This window comes from Salvia hispanica, chromosome 6 (assembly GCF_023119035.1).
Source record: "Salvia hispanica cultivar TCC Black 2014 chromosome 6, UniMelb_Shisp_WGS_1.0, whole genome shotgun sequence".
Taxonomy (NCBI): Eukaryota; Viridiplantae; Streptophyta; class Magnoliopsida; order Lamiales; family Lamiaceae; genus Salvia; species Salvia hispanica.
Window position 1 is genome coordinate 327,891 of NC_062970.1, and position 22,322 is coordinate 350,212.

Below are 22,322 nucleotides of genomic sequence, written 5' to 3' on the forward strand. Positions count from 1 at the left end.
TTGGGAAAATAAATAATTCAATAGTCCTTAATTAATTTGGGATTTTAGAATTAATATATATTCAAATTGAAATTTCATATCACACCCCAACCCCAATAATATACTATATACCTATGATAAACAAATAGTATAAATTAAAATAAATAAATTACATCACCATCAACATACTTTAATAGCTTATTTACAAATATTTTAAATTTGTATGCATAATCATAAACATAAATATCATAAATAGTTTGTATAAATATCATGACATCATATGTGATATATCTCTCTGTTCAATTTACTATTATGTAACAAATCAAATCTGGTGTCTGCTCGGGAATTCTATTGTATATGACCCGTAGATTTATTGTCATTGCATATATGACCCGTAGATTCATTGTCATTGATTCATACCCAGGTTAGCCCACAAACCCTCTTTAATCCAATGATGCATATGATTCCAATGTTATATGTAAACATATCCGTTGCACCACCCGCATATCCAGTATACTAAATATACATACCATATTTCACCAATAATTCCAACATAATATATATAACATATCCATACTAATTTCACACCATATAAGTTAATTACTCATTCAAATTCAACACATAGCACTAAACCAAATAATACAAACCTGATTATGAGATTTTATTTTAGCCGCTGAGGCCCTAACTTTCCTTCATAATCCTTGATTAAATCTCAGTGAATGCTCGATAACATATTTCTTAAGTTTATTTGTTACCTATATAGCGTCTAACTAAAATATGAATGGATGAATGAGTATCCCACCCTAGAAAAACTCAACTATCATCCCTATATACAAATGATAATGGAATTTACAAATTTTATAGTAGCTTAAATGAATCAAACATATAGGCTTGCTTAGCTATTGAATAATTATCCACGTGTAAACATATACCGATACCGTCATTTAAATGCATATAACAGACTAATATTTAAATTTAGTAAGCTATTGCATATTAAAATATTGATAACTAAGTAATATTATCATCTCATCTATAATATACATATCAAGTCTATATATATTTAAACACGTTGATTTCTCATTATTTATCAAATATTATCTTTGTGTACTTAATTAATTAGGCTAATAACAATATAAATATTCAATAAAATATAAATATATATAGAAATATATGTGGTTCGGGTCATGGATGCCACATTTCAGATTCATATGAAAATATTAGAAATCTGCAGTTATTTTCAAAGATTGTGTCTTAATTGAAATAGAAATATATATAAATTTACCATTTTTAATTACTTGAGTATAATGATTTTATTATTGCAATTCACAAGTTCTAAATTTATAATATAACTGTCAATTCAACTCAAATCCATTCAACTCGAAACCCAGAAACGAAATCGTCGCACTCGCACCCGAAATATTGCAGAACCGCAGTCGAGCGTCGAGCCCCAGGACGGGCGGCGACCGCAGATCTCCTACTTCGGCAATTCCGAGAAAGAAGAAAAAGGAGAAAGATGTGAGGTGGATGATTTTTAGTGGAAAATTGATGAAGCGGGTTTTTATTTTTTATTTTTTAAAATTAGTTAAATCAAAACTATATCGTTTTAGTGCATTATCTAAATTTTAGTGGCCACATCAGTTTCAATTTTTTTCATTTGGGAAAAAATCAGAAAAGTTTAAAGTTCATGGTTTTATATTCAAAAAGTAAAGTTTGGGAGAAATTTCAAAAAATTATGAAAGTTCATGTATTTATAGGTAAATAACCATTTATTAATAATAGAAGAATTAGTCTAGAGATTTACTCTAGATATATTAATATTGATCCTAGAAAGAATATGATTCAAAAGAATTAGTCTATAGATTTTCTCTGGATATATTAATACGATCCTAGAAAGAATATGATTCAAAATGACGGGTAAAAGGAAATTTAATTAATAAAAGAATTCGAAATAATTTATTAATAATAGAAGAATTAGTCTAGAGATTGATTCACTCTGCATATATTAATATCGATCCTAGAAAGAATATGATTCAAGAATTAGCATTATAAAATTCACAATCACAACCTGCCTAATCTTGTTCTCTTCTCTCCGAGCTTGATTAATCCCCAATTGCTCTAAACTATGGAAATCGATAGGTTGAATGATCTTCCACAAGAAATCACCATCGACATCCTCGCAAGACTCCCCGTTCAAACCATCATGATTTCCAAATGTGTTTGCAAGTTATGGCGCGATCTAGTGGAGTCCCCTTACTTTGTCTCGTTGCATTCTCATCATGCGGCCTTGACCTCTGCCGCCTCCCTGTCTTTGAAGACCTCAAATTCTCAAGGGCTCACAGTCTCTTGGGGTTTATTGGTGGCAATGAAATTATACAAAAACCACCAAAAGGTTCGGTTCTCTACACTCATACTTTTCCGGAGCCTAATAAGCCATTTATACATAGCTCGGTTAATGGCTATGTGTAAATGAATTTTACATTTTTCATTTAATTTAAATTAACAAAAAATCCCAAAAAGAGGCAGGAAATAAACTTTGCACCAAGCCAAAAAACAGTGAGAATCCAAAAGAAACAGAAATTTAATTCAAGAACGATACTGAAACAAAAAATTCTTGAAGTGAGAATACAGTCCAAACAGTGAATTTCAAGATTAATACCAAGAAACAGAAAAAAAAATTCAAGAATGTTTGATGATTAATAAACTTATATGCGCACCGTCGACGGCGACGATCTCACCATCGTTGTTGATCGGAATAGACGACCGTAGTGGATCCATTTTAGTGAGCTGTTTTGCTTTGCTGTTGTGGAACTGCCCAACTGTTTTACGTACTTATAAATATTAAAAAAAAAATTATACTACTTTATACAATTTTTTCCTATTTTTACTTATTTTTTCTTATTCTTTTTTATTTTATCAATTTCTAGTTAAAATCCGTGCGTCCATAAATGAGACATTTTCTTAGACGGATGGACTATTAAACTACTCTCTTCTCTTCGTCCTGTAAAAATAGGAACTTTTGAAACGTCACGATTTTTAACGCAAAATTGAAAAAGTATGAGAAATAGAAAGAAGAGTATGCTAGTGGAAAATGAGTACTAGAGAGAAAGAAAATTCTTTAAAAAAAAAGTTTTTATATTTAGGGTATTGATCAAAAGGGAAAGAGTTTCTATTCTTAGGGGACGGATGAGGTATGTCGTTTCAAAACTTGCTACTCTATTAGTCTGTCAATAAATGTCTCATTGTTCCTTTTTTTGTCCATTCCCAATAAATGTCTTATTTCAGTTTTACTAATTTTAGATTATGGAGTCCACATAATCTAAATGGGGTCCATATATCCATTCTCAATCGTGGGGCTCACATCCATGCATTTCATCTACCAACTATGACTACTAAATTTTACTACTAGTAAATTTTAGTAGTTGCTTTCAAATATTTTTGGATATTCATCACGACATATGGCACTTTTATAGCTTGTAAATGTATTTTTGTGCGGCTCTAAAAAATAAATAAATAGTAGTACTACATATTTTTTTGCTCACATAATGGAAATGGAATTGCTTCTTATAAGAAAACAATTCCTGTTAAACTAGTATTTGGCAAAAAAAATAGAGTGATTGCTTACAATCTTCTCCACTAAACTATGTTACGTTGATAACCATTTATTAATAATAGAAGAATTATTCTAGAGATTTACTCTAGATATATTAATATTGATCCTAGAAAGAATATGATTCAAAAGAATTAGTCTATAGATTTTCTCTGGATATATTAATACGATCCTAGAAAGAATATGATTCAAAATGACGGGTAAAAGGAAATTTAATTAATAAAAGAATTCGAAATAATTTATTAATAATAGAAGAATTAGTCTAGAGATTGATTCACTCTGCATATATTAATATCGATCCTAGAAAGAATATGATTCAAGAATTAGCATTATAAAATTCACAATCACAACCTGCCTAATCTTGTTCTCTTCTCTCCGAGCTTGATTAATCCCCAATTGCTCTAAACTATGGAAATCGATAGGTTGAATGATCTTCCACAAGAAATCACCATCGACATCCTCGCAAGACTCCCCGTTCAAACCATCATGATTTCCAAATGTGTTTGCAAGTTATGGCGCGATCTAGTGGAGTCCCCTTACTTTGTCTCGTTGCATTCTCATCATGCGGCCTTGACCTCTGCCGCCTCCCTGTCTTTGAAGACCTCAAATTCTCAAGGGCTCACAGTCTCTTGGGGTTTATTGGTGGCAATGAAATTATACAAAAACCACCAAAAGGTTCGGTTCTCTACACTCATACTTTTCCGGAGCCTAATAAGCCATTTATACATAGCTCGGTTAATGGCTTGCTCTTCATGATCGACTTTGAATCCATGTCGCAACTATTCATATGCAACCCAATAACTCGAGAGTATGTCACGATCGAGATGGGTCGTGATTGTTATTCATGTCAATATGCATTTGGGTTCGGAGTGAGCAAAAGTGGGCAGTACAAGCTTGTTAGGGTCTATGCTGAATGTAATTTTCCCGTTACCTGTCAAGTATACTGTCACACCCCAACCCTTATGACTTATGCACTTACTATAAATAAATTCAAAATTTAAAATAAATAATCCACACGTATTGTAAATAAAACACACATATTATATAATTTCAAAAATCAACATTTATCAATTACATATTTCAAACCATTCTAAACTGTAGTGAGACCCTCTCACCACTCTATATACTATATATTTATCTACATGCAAAAAATGATGAGGAGGAGAAGGTTTCCAAAAACGCGTCAGCCGCCGACCCTGATAACATATGGAGTTCCTATGACTCACGTTGACAAAAAGGTTCACTGATATCTTATTCCTGAAAAATATTAGTGGTTTATATGAGCCACAACTCAGTGCATATAAACCTTACTTTTAATTTCACACACAAATATCAAACACATTATTTCACCAACATATATCACCAGAAGTAATAAATATCGTAAACAATTTCATATTCATATGCATATGCCTCTCCGTTATTTTCATTATTCTGTGACAGATCAAGCCTGGTATCTGCCCGGGATTTCCATTGTATACGACCCGTAGGTCCTTATATTTATTTGACCTTTCCACGAAGGCCCCTCTTTGCATATTTTGACCTTTCCACGAAGGCCCCTCTTTGATTTGACCTTTCCACGAAGGTCCCTCTTTGCTCTTTGTATTGACCCGTAGGTCTATTATCATTGTATATGACCCGTAGGTCTTTTGCCATTGTATATCAGATCCAGAGCAAGACTGTCACATATCCTCTTTAATCCCATGATTCAAATGATTCCAATATGATACATCAAACATATCCATTGCACCAATTACATAACCATATATTCCATCAATTAATTCCAATACTATAGATAAACATATTCATTGCACAAATCACATATCCACGTCACATTTCACCATCAATATCAAATAACACATAACCATTTCAAGCTCACATCATATAATTCAAATATTCACTTCCATTTAACACATAGCAATCAATCACATAAAATATGTAAAATTAAAAGTGTGATTTATACACACCTGAATACAACAGATAACTCATATTCTGAATTTGTCTCCTAGTCAGTTTCTCGATCCTGAAATCCGAGAGCGGCAATTCTATTTCATTTTAGTGCATAAATGTATAAAATATTTTTACTTTTTGATCTACGTTTCTAACTCTACTTTTATTTTCTGTGTTATTTTTTTCCTTTTTCTTTTTCCTTCTGCTAACTCTCATCTCTTATTTATATATAATGTCAGCTTAACATGGTTACTCACCTAACTAATTTTTAAAGAAAGACACGTAAATATGTAAAACTTGAAACGTGTTATACCATAAAATTTTGTACTGCGGCTTAAAAAAATATTCATTTAATTAGTAACATATAATAATATAAAAAGAAGTCCAAACACTTATCTATTTCTAACACTTTACAAGGAATATATTATACATATACATGCTTTACGTAAAATTATTTTATGCACATATAGGTATACTCCACTTACACTTTAACATACTCCCAAGAGCATCAACCAAACATATTTATATAATATTAGCAGGCAAACAAATTTTAATACCCATATATACACAAATATCATTTAATTAACTATATTAACTAATCACAACTATTAAATAATACTCATTTATATAATCTACACCGTATATACTCCCATGCACACTTTTATACTTCTTCTTTTTATTTTTAATATTTATATAACGTTTATATATATACATATTTTACATATAATATTTAATATATAGCAATATAAATACGAAATGATAAATAAAAATATGTGAATATGCAAAATGATGCATGTTTCCCGTTACCTGTCAAGTATACAATCTAGGAATAGGGCACTGGAAAAGCATCACAATTGAGAGCCAAATGACATTTTGGTATCAAAGGGGACATGCGCCTCTTTTGGTGAATGGGAATCTTCATTGGCTTCTACTTGATGCTTTCTTTTACCCTCAGAGTATTTACTGTCTCGATCTTGAAACCGAGCTATTTGAATCTTTTTCTTGTCCTCATAATATTACTGTTCAAAATCATGGTGGTAGTATGCAGTACTACTCGCTATCTGCTTTGAACGGACGCTTGTGCTTCAGCGACAATGCCGATGATGATGTGATTATAATATGGTGCATGAAGAAATATGGAGATGACAAATCATGGACTAAGGATTATGTTATCAACAGAAAACCATTTATGATCAGACTTCCTGAATATCTTCATAACCATACCATGACTTATATTCCTTATGATTTAGATGATGATTTTATTTCGAATAGGGAAAATCTTGATTTAGTTATAAAATACCAAAATCGCTATCATGAAATGCTTTATCCCGTCAAAGCATTCAAAGATGGCGGGATCTTACTCGCATTGCGTACATCTGCTCGACTATTTTACTACTCGGATGCGACTAAAGTTATTCAAGAGATCAAGAAAGAGAGGAACCATGCTAGTTCCAACTTAGTTATTCATAGTCCGAGTTTTGTTTCGTTAAAATCCTTGGTGATGGAGAATATGAGGGTTAAGTTGCTTTAGTTAGGATTTTATTATGGTTATATAGTGTCTTGTTTGTAAGGGTTTTATTTCATACTACAATTTTATATTGTTGTTTGTTAATTATTTATGTTGAATTATTAGCACAAGTGTAATCCAATTCTTATTATAATAGACCATCTATTTTTTTATGTTGTGTGAATGGAACGAATTAAAATTTGATTGTGTATTGATATGAATCTCAAAGAGAAGTAGAAATTGAGATGAAATCAAAAGAAAAGTTAAAATGGATGGATGGACTGAACACGCCGAAATATTAGAGAAAATAAAATATTCCATAAAAGAGGAAAAATTAGGATAAATAAAGAAAAAATAGAATAACACATTTAAATATATACTATTAAATTGGATTGCGGTTATTAATGGGAGACATAAAAACACGAAAGTTTGACATTTTAGTGGCAAATACTACTACCTGTTAAGCTTGACAAATATTTCTATTCTAATATTTTTATTTCTTCCTTTTTTGAACATGTAGGTATATGAAAAGATAATAAAGGTCCCCTAATATTATTTTAATTATATATAAAAATTAAATAAATAATGTAGGAGTAAAATTAAATTACAACGTCCAATCAGTTCTCGGGAGCGATTAAGAAAAAAATATATGGAGGGGTTTAAATAAGAATTTTAAAATTATTATGCATGAATGTAGAATTAATTAATTCGTGAAGATTTATCAGGTATATAATGAAACTCTTTATTGGATGAAATGCTTCAAGTAGGATCTCGAATACCATTATAAAAAAATTGTTTTATTTTTACCATAGTAAATTTTGCTACAAATGTATTGACTTTATACTATGTTATCATATTTTAACGAAAAATATACTACTCCCTCCGTTTTTTAAAAATAGAGACATTTAAAACGACACGAGTTTTAATGCACAATTTGATAAAATAAGAAAGAGGAAGAGAAAAATTGGTAAGATAAGAGAAAAAGAGAGAAAAATTGATAAAGTAGGAGAGAGAAAAAATAGTAATGGAATTAATGTTAGTGGATTATGGGTCTACTTTAAGTTGTTAATTATAGTGGTATAAGTGGTAAATAAATTGATACATATGAGAGTATAAAGATATCGTAAAATAGAAAGTTTGAAAATTGCTATTCGGTTGAAATAATGCCCATTTGTTGGTGTATTTTTAATTTGTAAGTGATGGGAAAAAGGAAATTGTAGTACAAGCCTCAACCATGTCAAAATATATTTATTCAATCTTTCCTTTTGAATTTTACATTTTTAACATATATGATTTAATTTAAATTAACAAAAAAACCCAAAAATTGGCAGGAAATAAACTTTGCACTTCTCTACTTGCCAAAGCCAAGCCAAAAAACACAAGTAAATGAAGAAAAATTAACTAAAATTCAATTCTTGAATCCTAAACCAGTGCCCTTTTCTCTTCATCTTCATCTTCCTCTTCCTCTCCATCTTCTCTACTTCCCTTCAGCCCGCTGAATCGCCCCTGCGTGGGGGCAGAATCCGGCCGAGCAGCGTGTGGCATGGGTTTACTGTCGAGGACGAGCTTCAGCACGATGCCCATGGCGATCAGGATCAGCCCCGAGCCGTGCTGTTCAGTCAGCGGCTTGGTGAAGATCAGGTACGACAGCAGCAACGTCACGGCCTTTCGCGCTGTGGTTATCATAGCAGTGGTGGCAGCCCCAAAAAGGGCAATGAGTGATAGAACAGAGACTTGGCCGATAAACGTAGCCATCGCTTCAAACACGAGCACTCCGTAGACGTAAGGATGCTGCACAAATACATCAAGAAAACTGATTTAGCTAAAACAAAATAGGTAAAAGTTTTATGAAAAATTTAAATGAATCTACCAACCTCATAACAAGAGCTCCATGCCCTGAAGAGCTCTCCAGTCAAAATCATGGGTGCCAATAGGAAAGGCAAGCCAACGACCGTCGAGCAAAATAGCATCTCCATCTGTGAACCAATGTACGTAGTCAAGACCACATTTTTTCGTCACTGCTGCAACGTGAGAGAACTATAACGAATTTATAAGTACCTGGGTTGTTTCGGGATTCGTAGTAAAGATTGCTTCCTGGAAGTTCCCTAGAAACGAGTCCATGACTAGAGCGCCCACAATCATCACGATCCCAATGATATTGAAGTTGGGGGAAGTGTTGGCATCGGCTAAGGTGAAGAGAATTAGGCCGATAACAAGGAGGATAGCTGAGATATACTCGTGGATGGGATACTTTCTTCTCAACCCGGGGATAAACGCACCCATCACCATAACAGGGATCACCTAAAATCCAACATCGAATCAGCTAATCAACTAACTTAAAACATAAAAATTAGTTGGCTTCTTAGTAGAATCAACTAGTACTAACCATAACCAAACAGTTTCCAGACTCTCCACAGACAAATCATGCTACAACACATTGTTAAACAGTAATAAGTGATGCATCAACCAAATCAAAACCGAACCTAAACTCCAACATCAAACCAACCATCTTCTTAGTCAAATCAACTAGAAGCAATCATAGAAGTCTGTAACGATGAATTATGCTACAGCCATAATCGGAAATGTAACATTTTGTTATGTTTATCAATCAAAACAACTAGAACATAAACTCCAATACCAAATTAACCGTCATCTTAGTCAACTCAACTAGAAGTGATCAAAACCAACAGACTATATCGATGAATCATGCCACAGCCCATAGGTAGATAGTAGCCAACAATGCATCAACCAAATCAAAACTGAAAATGTTACAGTTCACATTATTATGCTTAGCAATCAAAACAACAAGTACCTAACTCCATCATCAAACTAACCATTTTCTTAGTCAACTCAACTAGAAGCAAAAGCAATCAAAACCAAACAGTCTCTATCAATGAATTGTGCTATAACACATAGTTAAACAGTAACAAGTGATACATCAACCAAATCGAAACTGAAAATGTAACATCAAAACAACTACTGTAGTACCTAAACTCCAACATCAAAATACCCTTCTTCTTAGATAGTAACCAACAATGAACCAATCAATGAATTATGCTACAACACATAATTAGATAATAACCAGCAATGAACCAACCAAATCACAAGTGAAAATGCAAACAATGCTCACAACTAAATACTGATCAAGAGTCTGCAAGGTTTATACCTTGGTGGACTTAAACATGATCTGAGCCGGGTAATTAAGATAAGCCAACGAGCCCTTCGTTAATCCATGGGAACCCATAAGCACAGCCGAGAGCTTCACATACGTTCTCCACGGATTCACCATTTGCTTGGTGGTGAAGCCCTGCAAGTATATAAGCACCAAATATACAAAGCCTTGCACAAAGGTGAAATACCAACCAAAGCTGCAAAAACCATCACAAAAATCACATACTATTATTAGAAATTTGAAGCGCCGGTTTGATAAAGTCAGATCAAGACTCAGCCAAACCTGAAATTTAGGCGATTGTAGACATATTCCTGCAATTGGATAATAAAAAAACAAGAAATTCCATCATTAGTCAACTTTCTCATCCACCATCAACATAGCCTGAATTAGATCTGCATTTCATCAACTAAAATCAACACAAAACCCATCAATTCAAATCACATAATGCACACTCTTTCAAGATTTCCAGTCAACGAAAAATCCCACAATCTAAAAAATCCCTCTTTCTTCTTCAATCCCACAATCCATCAATCCCAATTTCCACCCAATTTCACCCAAGATTCAACACACACCTCACAAATTCCATTGACGAGGTAGCCGAAGAAGAACCCAGAAGAGCAAATCAAGAACTGCTGCCACGTGGGCCTGCCAGTCAGAGAAATCCCCAGCAGAGACCTGGCTTGATCCTCCTTCTTCATCTATGAAACGAATAAAGACTGGAGCTTTTATACGGGAATAAATAGTTTAGAGGCAAGAGAGCATTTCTCGTTGCATGTCTCTAATGGCGGAAGGGATGAAAAAGACTAAAGAAAGGGGACTTTTGTATTCGCAAGAAAAGCATCAAAATTTGGCACACACTTCTTTGTTTTTCTCTCTGTGTGTGAATATAAATATCTCTGCGCGTCTCTTGCTTCGTCAATACACATAGATTTATTTTCAATTGTGTGTGAGAGAGAAGATGGCGAAATCCATTTGAAAGATTTAAGGGTCAATTATCATTTAATTAAATTTAATAAACGGTGGGATAATACAAGTAAGGTAATACTACTATTAAAGATTTAAAAGTCAATAAAGGTTATAAATCTGAATAAGAGATATTTGCAATTATATGTCCTATGCTTTGACCTTATTGGAGATTATACCTAACTTTTAGATATTTTATTTGTTTTCTTAACCCATCACTTGGGTTTTTTTACAAGCTTAGAATTTAAATTCAGACTTTGTCAAATGTCAATAGTTATATATTATTGATCGAGAATTATTCTCATCGGTTTTGTTGTGTGTGCGATAGAATTCGTGTTTTTCGATGATTTATTTTACAGTTTGGAACTAACTCACAATAAAATTGATAATATGAGAGGACATCGAGATAACTCATAAGACGTAAATGGCTTCAATTGATCGAATTTTGAAAATGTCAGCTTAAGCTCATTTAGTAAAAGAAAATGGACGAATTTGTCACAAAATGAAAAATGTGCATTGTTAAAATACTTCTAAAGTTTAGCATTTGAAATTTAATTTGCAATTTTTTTAGGTACCCGTATATGAGTATTTGATTGATGTAGATTATAATGAAGTTTTTTGGTAGATTATACGGAAGTAAGTGTGATTTTTGGAAAATAAAATATATTTATAAAATTAAAATATTATGGAGAATGAAAGATCATGTTTATAAGGAAATACTAGTATATTGTTTTCGACACTAACTAAGATAAAAAATTCAACTTTCTAAATTTCAGAAAATTGTATTAGTAATTACGGATCTAGAAATTTTCGAAATATTAGGCTATAGTTTGAACAAAATTGATACAAACAATACGTAATATTTTTTGGGGTTGTTTGGTTAAATTAAGTCGTGTCAAAATGGAAACAAATCAAACAACGAAAAAAATGTACAAATTACAATCATTTATCAATCTTGAAGAGCTAATAAATTGAGATTTATAAAATTTAAAGATTTAGGAAAGAATGATTGAATAATTTAGAAATAATGTCGTTACCAAGAATCTTTGCCGTTATTGGAAAATTAAATAAAAGAAGATTCATTACTTAATTTATTTATGCTCGTGGTTTAATGTTTGTACTCATCCTAGCAATAATAATTACTTTTGTGCGTAGTTTGTGCGTCACAAATTAATGATTTTGGCAATGATGAATAAATCCAAACCGATTCCTTATTTGCATGCCTTGTTTTCAGCTATACAAAATTATCTATTTCGAAAATCACTTTTTCTTTTCAAAAGGTTTAATTGGATCTATATTTTATAGCTATATTACATTTATAGCACCATTTTCATTTTTCCAAACCTGGACAGAACAATACTCAATCTTTTAATTTATTAAATACTTTTTGAAATTTGAGACCTTTAATTCTAGAAATATTTGGCATATAATTGATGTATTGTGACAAATTTCACAAATAAGTAAACATTATTAGTTGCCATTGTTGAATCTGCTAAGACTCTAGAGAAATTTATACTACTACCAATTAACAATTATTGACAGTCAAGTCATAAGCCAAAATGCTATTGTCATGGTTGAATCAAAAGGCTCGAATAGTAAGAATATGGAGTACTACTATTTAAAAACAAAAATGGACAAAACAATTAAATTGGGAAGTGATATTATCACAATAAATCATAAGGAGGTAACATGTTTTTTATATAGTTTTGTAATAATATTTTCACCTTAAGATCATGCCTCTTCAGAATAAACAATATCAGGATAGGTGGGCTTTTTTAAGGGCCCAGATGTTTATAGTTGGATCCAAATACTACCCAAAACGGGCTTTCTGGAAGGGCCCATAATATATCCCATGCATGATTTTAAAATACTATTCGAGGTCAGTATAAAATCCCAAATAATTACATTTGTGATGCTATTCCCTAATAGTAGAGGTGCCAAAACCGCCGGTTTCGGTTCCGGTTCTGAACCGGCGGTTTTTTGGTGTTTATAATGGTTTTTCACGGTTTTGAACCGCCGATTTTTTGTGGTTTCGGCTTGATTTCACGATTTTCCTGCGGTTTTTCGCGGTTCCGGTTTGGGTAAATTTTCAAAATTTTTTTATCCTGAACCGAACCACGGTTCGAAAATTGACGGTTTCGATTTGGGTAAATTCTCACGGTTTCAGTTCGGAACCGTAACTGGCAGTTACGGTTTCGGTTTTAACCGTCGGTTAGGTAAACCTTGGGTAGGTCTACCTAATAGTACTTCATGCACAAAATTATAGTTGATTGAAATAGAGTTGTAAGATAAATATGGGGATCGACCGACTCCACCGCCAACTAATGGATGCTTCCTGGAATCTTCATGTCAGCCACAGATCCCTCAACAGCTCAGCCTTTGCCCTAAGTGTCATCAAGAAAGATATCTACAGTGAGAAAATGATTTTGGATTTTAAAAAACTAAATTTGGGCTCAAATTGTTTTGCTTGAAAGATACTAATTCCCTCCACTTTGATCGTTTAAGAAATAAAGTGCAGAATTCCTCATTGTCAGCGCATCCCTACTCCTAGCCTCTCTATGCATTACCAATCCCCTTTCTTGTTTTCAGGCGACTTGGCGATGATCGTCCATTCCCGTTGCTGTGAGTGCCCCCCATCCGGTCAAACTCTAACGGCCAAAGCCACTGCCTTCACTATCATTTTTCACTATGTCCGATCTCATGAGTTCTGTTTCCTAAATCCATCAATAGAAAGATACTATACATGTAATGCAACTATCCACGCACAATATTAGGTCATAATTTGTCTAGATTGGACCATCAAAATGTACAAGAGTACTCTAATTTAGTGAAATAGAATTATCTTACCTCACGTAACTAGAGAGAAAGATAGACTTTTCCTTGGTTATTATTCCATAAAGAGAAATAAATTTCAATTGGGGAGTCCATATGTTATAGACTATTCAAATGGGTCTCGGTATAGGTCTTTATCCACTTTATTCACCAAAAATATTAAAATCGAAAAAGGCTAAATTAATATTGAAATAAACAAGTACTACTAGCTACTAAAATTATTCTCAACAAGGGGTTGAAAAGCTGGTCACACTATAGCCATGGCCTAATGAAAATAAAATAAAATAGAGAAAATATAGTAAACACAAACTATCAAACTCATCATAACTTATATTTATTTAATTTCTACCTTGGTTTCTTTTCCTAATTCATGATCTCTAGCAACACCTCATTCAATAGGGCATCACACACCTCAATTCCCAACTCCAAAACCACCTCCTTATATTCTTGATCCAATCTCTTCCATTCTCCACCATGCTCCATGTCTTCAACATAAGCTTTCCTATTCTTCTCCACCTCCCATTCCATGAACAACCCGAGGGGGTCATGCCCGTCCATCCACCCTCGGGAAATCTCTACTAACGCGTTATGATCAGACAAGGATTCGCCTCGTTGATCATTGGACATCCTTTCTCTGAAGAAATCTAACATCAACTTATCTGCCTCGAATTTCAGGCCATAAGATGGCATGATGGTCTTCACTTGATCAAGCAATTCGAGTGCCTCGTCGTCTTCTTTTTCATCATCACTTTCTTCTTCTACTTCTTCTTCGTCTAGGAAGGTGGATGATTCAGTATCGGATTCTAGTTGTGATTCAAATCGTCTAGTTAGGTTTAAGGGCTCGAGCTTCGCTAGACACTCGAACCTTTGAATCTTCTTCAGGAGTTTCTTCCTTGTTCCTACACAATAAAAGATTAAGAGATTGGGAAACAAGCTAGTATAAGATTTTAAAGAAAGAGGAAGGGGAAAAAATCACCTTCCATAAGAGCAAGCCGATGTTGGAAAGGCGAAGAAACTTCATCTTCCTCATCAAATGGACAGTCCAGCACAGACACAGGACTGAACTGCTCCTTCTCTTGATCACTTGTCCATTGCTTCTGTATTTCATCCACACATTAAACATAATTCCCTCATCTCAAAAAGTCCAATAGTTAATTAGTTGTTTACATAAGCCAAATTTGCATTTTGAATCATGGAGGTGACATATTTATTGAATCCATTATTATGATGGACACAACTCAAATTTGTTTCCCTACATACAACGCAATCTTGGACATTCTAGTAAGTTAGAATTGTATGTCCAATCCAACAAGGAGGGAGTTGAGTTGGACCCCACCCTACCCCAAGGGCAAAGTTTGTTGATTGAGAAGTTGCATTTCATAACAATAATGTCTAATTAATGAAGAGCTTTTTCTTTGTCAAGTTCCCTCTACACTTGTAGGGGCCTCCCCAACTCCTAAAAACATTATCAAATGTACTCCAAAATGTTTTTTTTAAGTACAAAACACTCAATCCAAAATAAATGGCATGCTAGCAGTACAAAAACAGATCATAATAACAAAACAAGCCTTAAAATCTACTCCATCTGTCCCGGATAATTCGTCTCACTTTGACCGGGCACGAATTTTAAGAAATGTGTGTAGGAATGAGTTAGTGGAATATGAGGTCCATTACCAAAAGAAAGTGAAATGAGACAAATTATGTGGGACGGATCGAAATGGAAAAATGAGACAAATTATTCGGGACGAAGGGAGTAAAATACTAGTAGTACTAGTACATAAATATGAGAATAATAAATTAATGACAAAAAAAAGTAGTGATCTCATTGCAAATCTAAACTTAGAGTTTGGAACAAAAACACTACTTATAAAAAAAGATTAAAATATGCTGGGCCACATATATATGGTATTTTATTCAGTCAATAGAAAATATAAAGCCAACCAAACCAATATAAAATGATTGACTACTCTACTTATTATAATAATTAACAATTAATACTCGTCAGTTACAGGCCGGTATGGTATACCAATTCTCCTACCGAATAAAGAAAGCAAATTATATGATCTAAGCAATCATAGGGTGTCGATAAAATTCAATTACACAATACTACTATATCTTAAAAAATAATTCAAGACTTCATTCATAGGTTTCAACTGTTCTCGTTCAATTATATACTTTGAGAAGACTTATTTGTTTTCAACGAAAACTGGCGACGGATAAAATTAACTATCGTCACCAGACTATGACCCCTTAACTAATTAATTTTTGTGAAGCAACTAAACGAATACTAAAATTGAAAACAAACAAAAACAAAGGCTGAAAATAGTGGAACAAGTCTAATATTCTCACACACATATAGTACAAACTCAACAACTCAAAACTATGACCTGCACCATTAAAAAATGACAACAGATCACAAAAAATCATCAACAGAAAAATGTCAACAGAATTTCAACGGTAGTCAATAATTGATGCTATGTTGATATTGTGTTGATATTAAAATCTTGAAATTTTACTGTGTTGATATTGTATTGAAACTGCGTTAAAGCTGTGTTGAGGAGTTTTGAGTTTGTACAATATATAAGTTTGCATTTTATCACAACCCTTATACATTTTATCACAACCCTATCTATCTATCTAAATATATAAGGGTTGTGATAAAATGCAAACTTATATATTGTACAAACTCAAAACTCCTCAACACAGCTTTAACGCAGTTTCAATACAATATCAACACAGTAAAAATTTCAAGATTTTAATGTCAACACAATATCAACACAACATCAATCATTGACTACCGCTGAAAAACATTTTTCTGTTGATGCTTTTTTTTGATCTGTTGACATTTTTCAATGGTGCATATCATAATTTTGAATTCATACGATATTTAGAATTTTCATTTGATCACATCTAAAATAAGCCCCCAAAGTCCAAATTATGTACATTTATTCAATTTTTTCTACTTCACATTGTAAATAAAAGCTGTAATTATGTAAATTAATTAATAAGTAAAAATGTGTAACCTTTGTTTGGGTAGAAGAGTTGTTATCTGAGCTTCCGCCACTGCACGTAGTTGAATCGGCCTCAGGCGTCATAACGACGTCGTTTTTGAGCTGTGGCGGCAAATCTGAAGAGGAGGAATTCCCGCCTTCCGACGCAGTGAAACTTTTACGATCCGCCGGCGGCCGCCATTCGTCCTCCTTCATCAGCTGCTCAAACGATTTCCACGATCCGATCTCCTTCCTCTCCGGCCTCCTCCTCCAGAACAGAAAAAACGAGCTGCCGAGGCTGAGATCGCTCCTCTTCTTCATCTTCTCCGCGGCGCCGAACTGGAGGCGTTTCACGGCGCTGATCGCTCTCTGGAGAGCCGAGAGCGCCGGATTCGCCGGCGGTTTGGCGCGAGGTCTAGTCTGGCGGCGACGGAATCCGACGGCGGTGCAGCATTGGCGGCGAGGGAACGATTTGAAGCCGTTGGATGAGCATGAGCTCATGTCTTCGAGCAGATGGTCCTTGAGCAGCAGCGGCGCCCTAATTGGCTTCATCAATCGATCATCCATCGCAACAATCAGGCTATTAAATTGAAAAATTAAGGTGAAGCGAAGCACAAGTGTTTGATTGAGAAGTGCGATCAGAGCCTCATTGATTGAATGTTGGCATTTAAAAGTGGTGAATGAGAGAGAGAGAGAGAGACGGTTTTAAAGGGTGAGAATAAGAAAGTGTGAGAATTGAAGCAGCTTCTTATATCATGGCCAGGATTGAGCTTAAATTTGCAGAGACTGAGTGATATAGGGAGAGATACTCCCTCGAGGGTCGCCATTAAATGTCTTATATTTGACCAGCACGAATTTTAAGAAATTGTTTGATTTTAAAAAAATTAATTAGATACTACATTCGTCTCTGAAAATTTGTCACTTATTTCCTTTTCGTCCGTCCCTATAAATTTATCACCTTTCACTTTTACCATTTTTTTATAATGGACCCCACATTCCACTAACTCATTCTCTCTCATATTTTATTTTAAAACTAATATATAAAAGTAAGATTCACTTACCACTGACGTTTTCAACCCACTTTCGATTATATTTCTTAAAACTCGTGCTAGGTCAAATGGTGACGAATTTTAGGGACGGAGGAAGTAGAAAGTTTGGTGGAATGTGTGATCCACTTACTAAAAATGATAAAAGTGAAATGAGGCATTTATTGGCCGACAGATAAAAGAAAAAATGAGACATTTAACGGCGGACAAATGAAGTTTGTTTTTTTGATATATGGGCCGGAAATGGGCATATAATTTATTAGTGTGATGTAATTGGGCCATTGTAGCCCAAACATAGAAGCTTTTCTCTTTAATTAAAACACGCACTATAAATTTTTAATTTAAAAATGGAGAAATAGATCATATGGCATTAATTCATGGGCTGCTCACACAACACAATCATATGGCTGGACTATGGTGAAAATTATAATTTTATCAGAAATGAAAATATTGTACTATTAAACATATAAAAGTCAATTAATTTGTAGTCAAAGTACTTGTATAAAAAAGATTAGAATTTTGGTATTCAATCTCTTTGTTTGCATTCAATATAGAAATGTAGAAAAATGTAGAAAAATGAAAACATAAATATAACAAAGCTTCACATCAGACTAATAATCACTATACAATGCACACATTCTACTTCAACCGATTTGATTTCAATAAATGTAGTTAAATCAAATAACCAAATTACAAAATGTTCGTACCTGCAAAGTATCCTTTAAGAAAGGAGTGCAAAAATGCATCAACTTTCACTTATAATTCCTCATTGCTCAATTAATTTACATGCACAAAACACAGGACACACCCAAAATCTCTCTACAAATGTCACAAAACACAAGCTTAATATCGATCACAGCCTAGACCAGTTCGATGTAAGCCATAGGAGCATTATCCCCACGCCTCGGTAATGTCCTGATTATCCTAGTGTACCCTCCTTCTCTGTCCCCGTACCTCTCCCCGACCTCCGCAAACAAGGCGTGGACGATTTGCTTTTCGTAGACGAAGCCAAGGGCTTGTCGTCTCTTGTGCAGGGTCCCGTCCTTAGCCAGCGTGACCATCTTATCGACATACTTCCTCATCGCACTAGCCCTGGCTCGGGTGGTCTTTATGCGACCATACTTGAGAAGCTGGGTGGTCAAGCCTCGTAGAAGAGCCTTGCGCTGGTCGGGAGGCCGGTTGAGCTTGGGCACCTTCCTCCCGTGTCTCATGGCAAAGAAACAGCTTCCGTTGTCCACCGTGGGGAAGCAGTGCTCAAAACTAAATGAATCTGAGGATCAAATTAACCTTATGGTAAGTAAGTACATTACAAAAGGGTTGAATTCCATAAACATACAACTACATCAAAGATAATGATGATAAGATAACAATTGGTAATAGCAAGATTTTTGCAATCATCATTAATACTATGAAAGAGATGAGATAAAACAAACATATTCTTATCTAACTCATTCAACAGTCTAACAAAATCAAACCTTTTCAGTAGTATCATCAAATCCCTCAAAATTAAGCTAACTTTGACATCTGCGAAGACAATCACTTGTTCCAATTTTTTCATTTATTTTCGAATTCATTCATTCTCCAATATGTACAAAAACCTCTAAAATTATCCATCCATCCGAAAACCCCTAAAATTGAGCAAATAGAAAGCATCGCAAAATCAGTGATTAAACAAAAAGTCCAATTCCAATTCCAATTGCATAGTGTTTTTTGTGGTACCTGGAGAAGAGAAGATGGGCAGCAACGGTGCGAGACCGACAAAGGAGTTGAGCGGGCTTGGGGCAGACTTAGGGCGAGCGATTTTGAGGTTTGAAGGAGAGAAGCCGTTGGGAAAGCAAATAGAAGGAGGGGAGGGGAGAGCAGCACGCAGAGAAGAGAGGCTAAACGTTGAAGCAGACGCCATTGTTGGATATCTTGCTACGAATTTGGGTGGAAGAAGAAGAAGATATGCCGCTATCTGTTTTTTATAGTTTGGATTTGTTATAAAACGGTACCGTTTTGGTTCTATATCCTTTTTTTTTAATTCTTTTATTTCCTTCGCGAATTCAAATACGCAAAATAAATTGATTTTAATACAAGGGTGAACTACAAAATTAGTCCTTGTGTATGTCTAATCGAACGCTTGAGGTATTAATGTTTCAAAAAATGCACCAGACACCTCTACGTATAGGTACAATATCATTTGAAGTCTTTTTTCACTATTTACGGTCTTTCATGCCCTTCTCATCCTCAATTTATTTCCAAAATGCCACTCCAAGGCATTAATGTCTTTCCATTATTTCTCATATTCCTAGTATAAATAGTTTTAGAAGAATGTGGGGAAAAGAATTTTTATATATTATTAGTATACTTTAATCTTTATCAGTATTTATCAAGAAAATTAATTGGAGAATAAAATATATTTAATTATCATTAAAACATTCGCTGATAATATGTGCATTATAATTTCTAGTATTTCTAATTTATTGGTATTATGTTTATATAAAAATTATTATTTTAATAATTTATTTTACAATATTCTTAAAATTCAAATTTGCGAGTGTGGGAAACTAATTTTTATATATTATTATTATACTTTAATCTTTATTAGTATTTCTTAAGAAAAATAATTGAAGAATAAAATATACGGAGTACTATTTAACTACCATTAAAACATTCAATGATGATAATATGTGTATTATAATTTATGATATTTTAATAATTTATTTTTAAATATTCTTAAAATTCAAATTTATTTATATTAATGAAATATAATGATGAAATATTGGAAAGACCAAAATGTCCTTAGTGGCATTTTGGAAAAAAATGGAGGGTGAGAAGGGCATGGAAGACCGTAAATAATGAAAAAGGATTTAAAATAATATTATATCCATATGTAGAGGCGTCTGATGCATTTTTTAAAACATGGATACCTTAGCATTCGATTAGTCATACATAGATGCTAATTTTGTACTTCACTCATCATTAATTCAAACTTCCAGGCAAAATTAATTAGCTATCAATATTAGATTATACTCATCTCTCATCATAAATAATAAACAGAAATGCGAAAAATAAGAGAAATAAAACTACTAAGTACGAACACTACACACACGTCTTATATTTAATTGGGAAATTGGTTATTAAATTGGTTTCATCAATCGATCATCCATCGCAACAATCAGGCTATTAAATTGAAAAATAAAGGTACAAGTGTTTAATTGATCAGAGCCTCATTGAATGAACGTTGGCATTTAAAAGTGATGAATGAGTTTTAAAAGGTGAGAATAAGAAAGTGAGAATTGAAGCACTTCTTATAATTATATGGGCCAGAAATGGGCATATAATTTATAGCCCAAACATGGAATGTTTTCTCTTAATTAAAACACGCACTATAAATTTTTATTTTAAAATGGAGAAATAGATCATATGGCATTAGCTAATGGGAAGGTCACACAACACAATCATATGGCTGGATTATGGTGAAAATTATAATTTTATCAGAAATGAAAATATTGTACTATTAAACATATAAAAGTCAATTAATTTGTAGTCAAAGTAATTGTATAAGACATTGGTATTCAATCCACTATTTGTTTGCATTCAATCAACAAGAACTTGTACAATAACTAAGAGTAAGGCTACAAACTATTTTTCACAATTTTGCTATGGATGTCCAATCGATGAGTAATCCCATATTAAAATTCGGGTACCCGAGCTCGAATATAGCCTATTAAAAACATTTAAAAACTCCACAACTCCAACTCCATCTCACCGTCACTCTCCACCTCATCCCAACCGAATCTCCGCCCCGGGAACGGCGGAGGCGACATCAGAACCGCCTCCGCCAGCCCCGCCACGCCCGGCGCCCCGCAGACGTCGTACATCCCCGCCCCCGCAGAGGCCTCCCCGCCCGGGCGGAAGGCCTCTGCGGCCGCGGCCGCCGCCCGCCTCAGCTCCCGGGCGTCCTCGGTGGCGGGGACCGCGAGGCGCCAGGCGGAGTCGGGGAAGTTGAGGCGGGCGGCGGAGCCCCGGAGCGCGAGGGCCGCGAGGTCGTGCGCCCTCGCGGCCATCTCGGGGGTGGGGTAGGTCCCCAGCCAGACGCGCTTCTGGCGGCGGGGCTCGCGGAGCTCGCAGACCCACTTGTCGGAGCTCCGGAGGCGCACGCCCCGGTAGACGGGGTGGCGCGTCTCCTTGAACTTCTTCCTGCCGGCACGCCGCTTCGGGCTGGCGTCGGTTGAGTAGGACGGCGTCGTTTCTTGAAAACCTCCCCACTGCATACTTGCTTGCTGTGATTCTG

General features: G+C 34.4%; 4 protein-coding genes across 4 annotated transcripts; all 4 read right to left on the reverse strand.

The window, feature by feature from the left end:
• Window positions 1–8,364: 8,364 nt before the first annotated feature.
• On the reverse strand, window positions 8,365–11,102 carry LOC125197549 (UDP-galactose/UDP-glucose transporter 2-like). The gene is made up of 6 exons (XM_048096315.1): window positions 10,785–11,102; window positions 10,495–10,523; window positions 10,207–10,408; window positions 9,099–9,341; window positions 8,915–9,016; window positions 8,365–8,831 (listed from the first exon to the last, which is right to left on the reverse strand). The coding sequence occupies exons 1-6, from the start codon at window positions 10,908–10,910 to the stop codon at window positions 8,463–8,465; spliced, it is 1,071 nt and encodes a 356-aa protein (XP_047952272.1). The 5' UTR covers window positions 10,911–11,102; the 3' UTR covers window positions 8,365–8,462.
• A 3,064-nt stretch (window positions 11,103–14,166) lies between these two features.
• On the reverse strand, window positions 14,167–17,665 carry LOC125193677. The gene is made up of 3 exons (XM_048091521.1): window positions 17,031–17,665; window positions 14,984–15,104; window positions 14,167–14,906 (listed from the first exon to the last, which is right to left on the reverse strand). Exons 1-3 carry the CDS (start codon window positions 17,562–17,564, stop codon window positions 14,371–14,373), a joined length of 1,191 nt encoding a protein of 396 aa, XP_047947478.1. The 5' UTR covers window positions 17,565–17,665; the 3' UTR covers window positions 14,167–14,370.
• Window positions 17,666–18,784: 1,119 nt separating this feature from the next.
• On the reverse strand, window positions 18,785–19,988 carry LOC125192801 (50S ribosomal protein L17, chloroplastic-like). The gene is made up of 2 exons (XM_048090462.1): window positions 19,763–19,988; window positions 18,785–19,313 (listed from the first exon to the last, which is right to left on the reverse strand). Exons 1-2 carry the CDS (start codon window positions 19,944–19,946, stop codon window positions 18,904–18,906), a joined length of 594 nt encoding a protein of 197 aa, XP_047946419.1. The 5' UTR covers window positions 19,947–19,988; the 3' UTR covers window positions 18,785–18,903.
• A 1,608-nt stretch (window positions 19,989–21,596) lies between these two features.
• LOC125196908 (dehydration-responsive element-binding protein 1E-like) lies at window positions 21,597–22,322 on the reverse strand. The gene has a single exon (XM_048095573.1). The coding sequence runs from the start codon at window positions 22,300–22,302 to the stop codon at window positions 21,766–21,768; it is 537 nt and encodes a 178-aa protein (XP_047951530.1). The 5' UTR covers window positions 22,303–22,322; the 3' UTR covers window positions 21,597–21,765.

Bases quoted from the DNA above. Each gene is read 5' to 3' on its own strand.
- LOC125197549 (XM_048096315.1), bottom strand. From the start codon at position 10,910: ATGAAGAAGGAGGATCAAGCCAGGTCTCTGCTGGGGATTTCTCTGACT. The intron at 10,524-10,784 runs GTGTGTGTTGAA...ATCCAATTGCAG, and splicing joins TCGTCAATGGAATTTGTGAG to GAATATGTCTACAATCGCCT. The intron at 10,409-10,494 runs GTTTGGCTGAGT...TGGTTTTTGCAG, and splicing joins TACAATCGCCTAAATTTCAG to CTTTGGTTGGTATTTCACCT.
- LOC125192801 (XM_048090462.1), bottom strand. From the start codon at position 19,946: ATGGCGTCTGCTTCAACGTTTAGCCTCTCTTCTCTGCGTGCTGCTCTC. The intron at 19,314-19,762 runs GTACCACAAAAA...TTTGATCCTCAG, and splicing joins GCCCATCTTCTCTTCTCCAG to ATTCATTTAGTTTTGAGCAC.
- LOC125193677 (XM_048091521.1), bottom strand. From the start codon at position 17,564: ATGGATGATCGATTGATGAAGCCAATTAGGGCGCCGCTGCTGCTCAAG. The intron at 15,105-17,030 runs GTTACACATTTT...GATGAAATACAG, and splicing joins ACTCTTCTACCCAAACAAAG to AAGCAATGGACAAGTGATCA. The intron at 14,907-14,983 runs GTGATTTTTTCC...TTTATTGTGTAG, and splicing joins TCGGCTTGCTCTTATGGAAG to GAACAAGGAAGAAACTCCTG.
- LOC125196908 (XM_048095573.1), bottom strand. From the start codon at position 22,302: ATGCAGTGGGGAGGTTTTCAAGAAACGACGCCGTCCTACTCAACCGAC.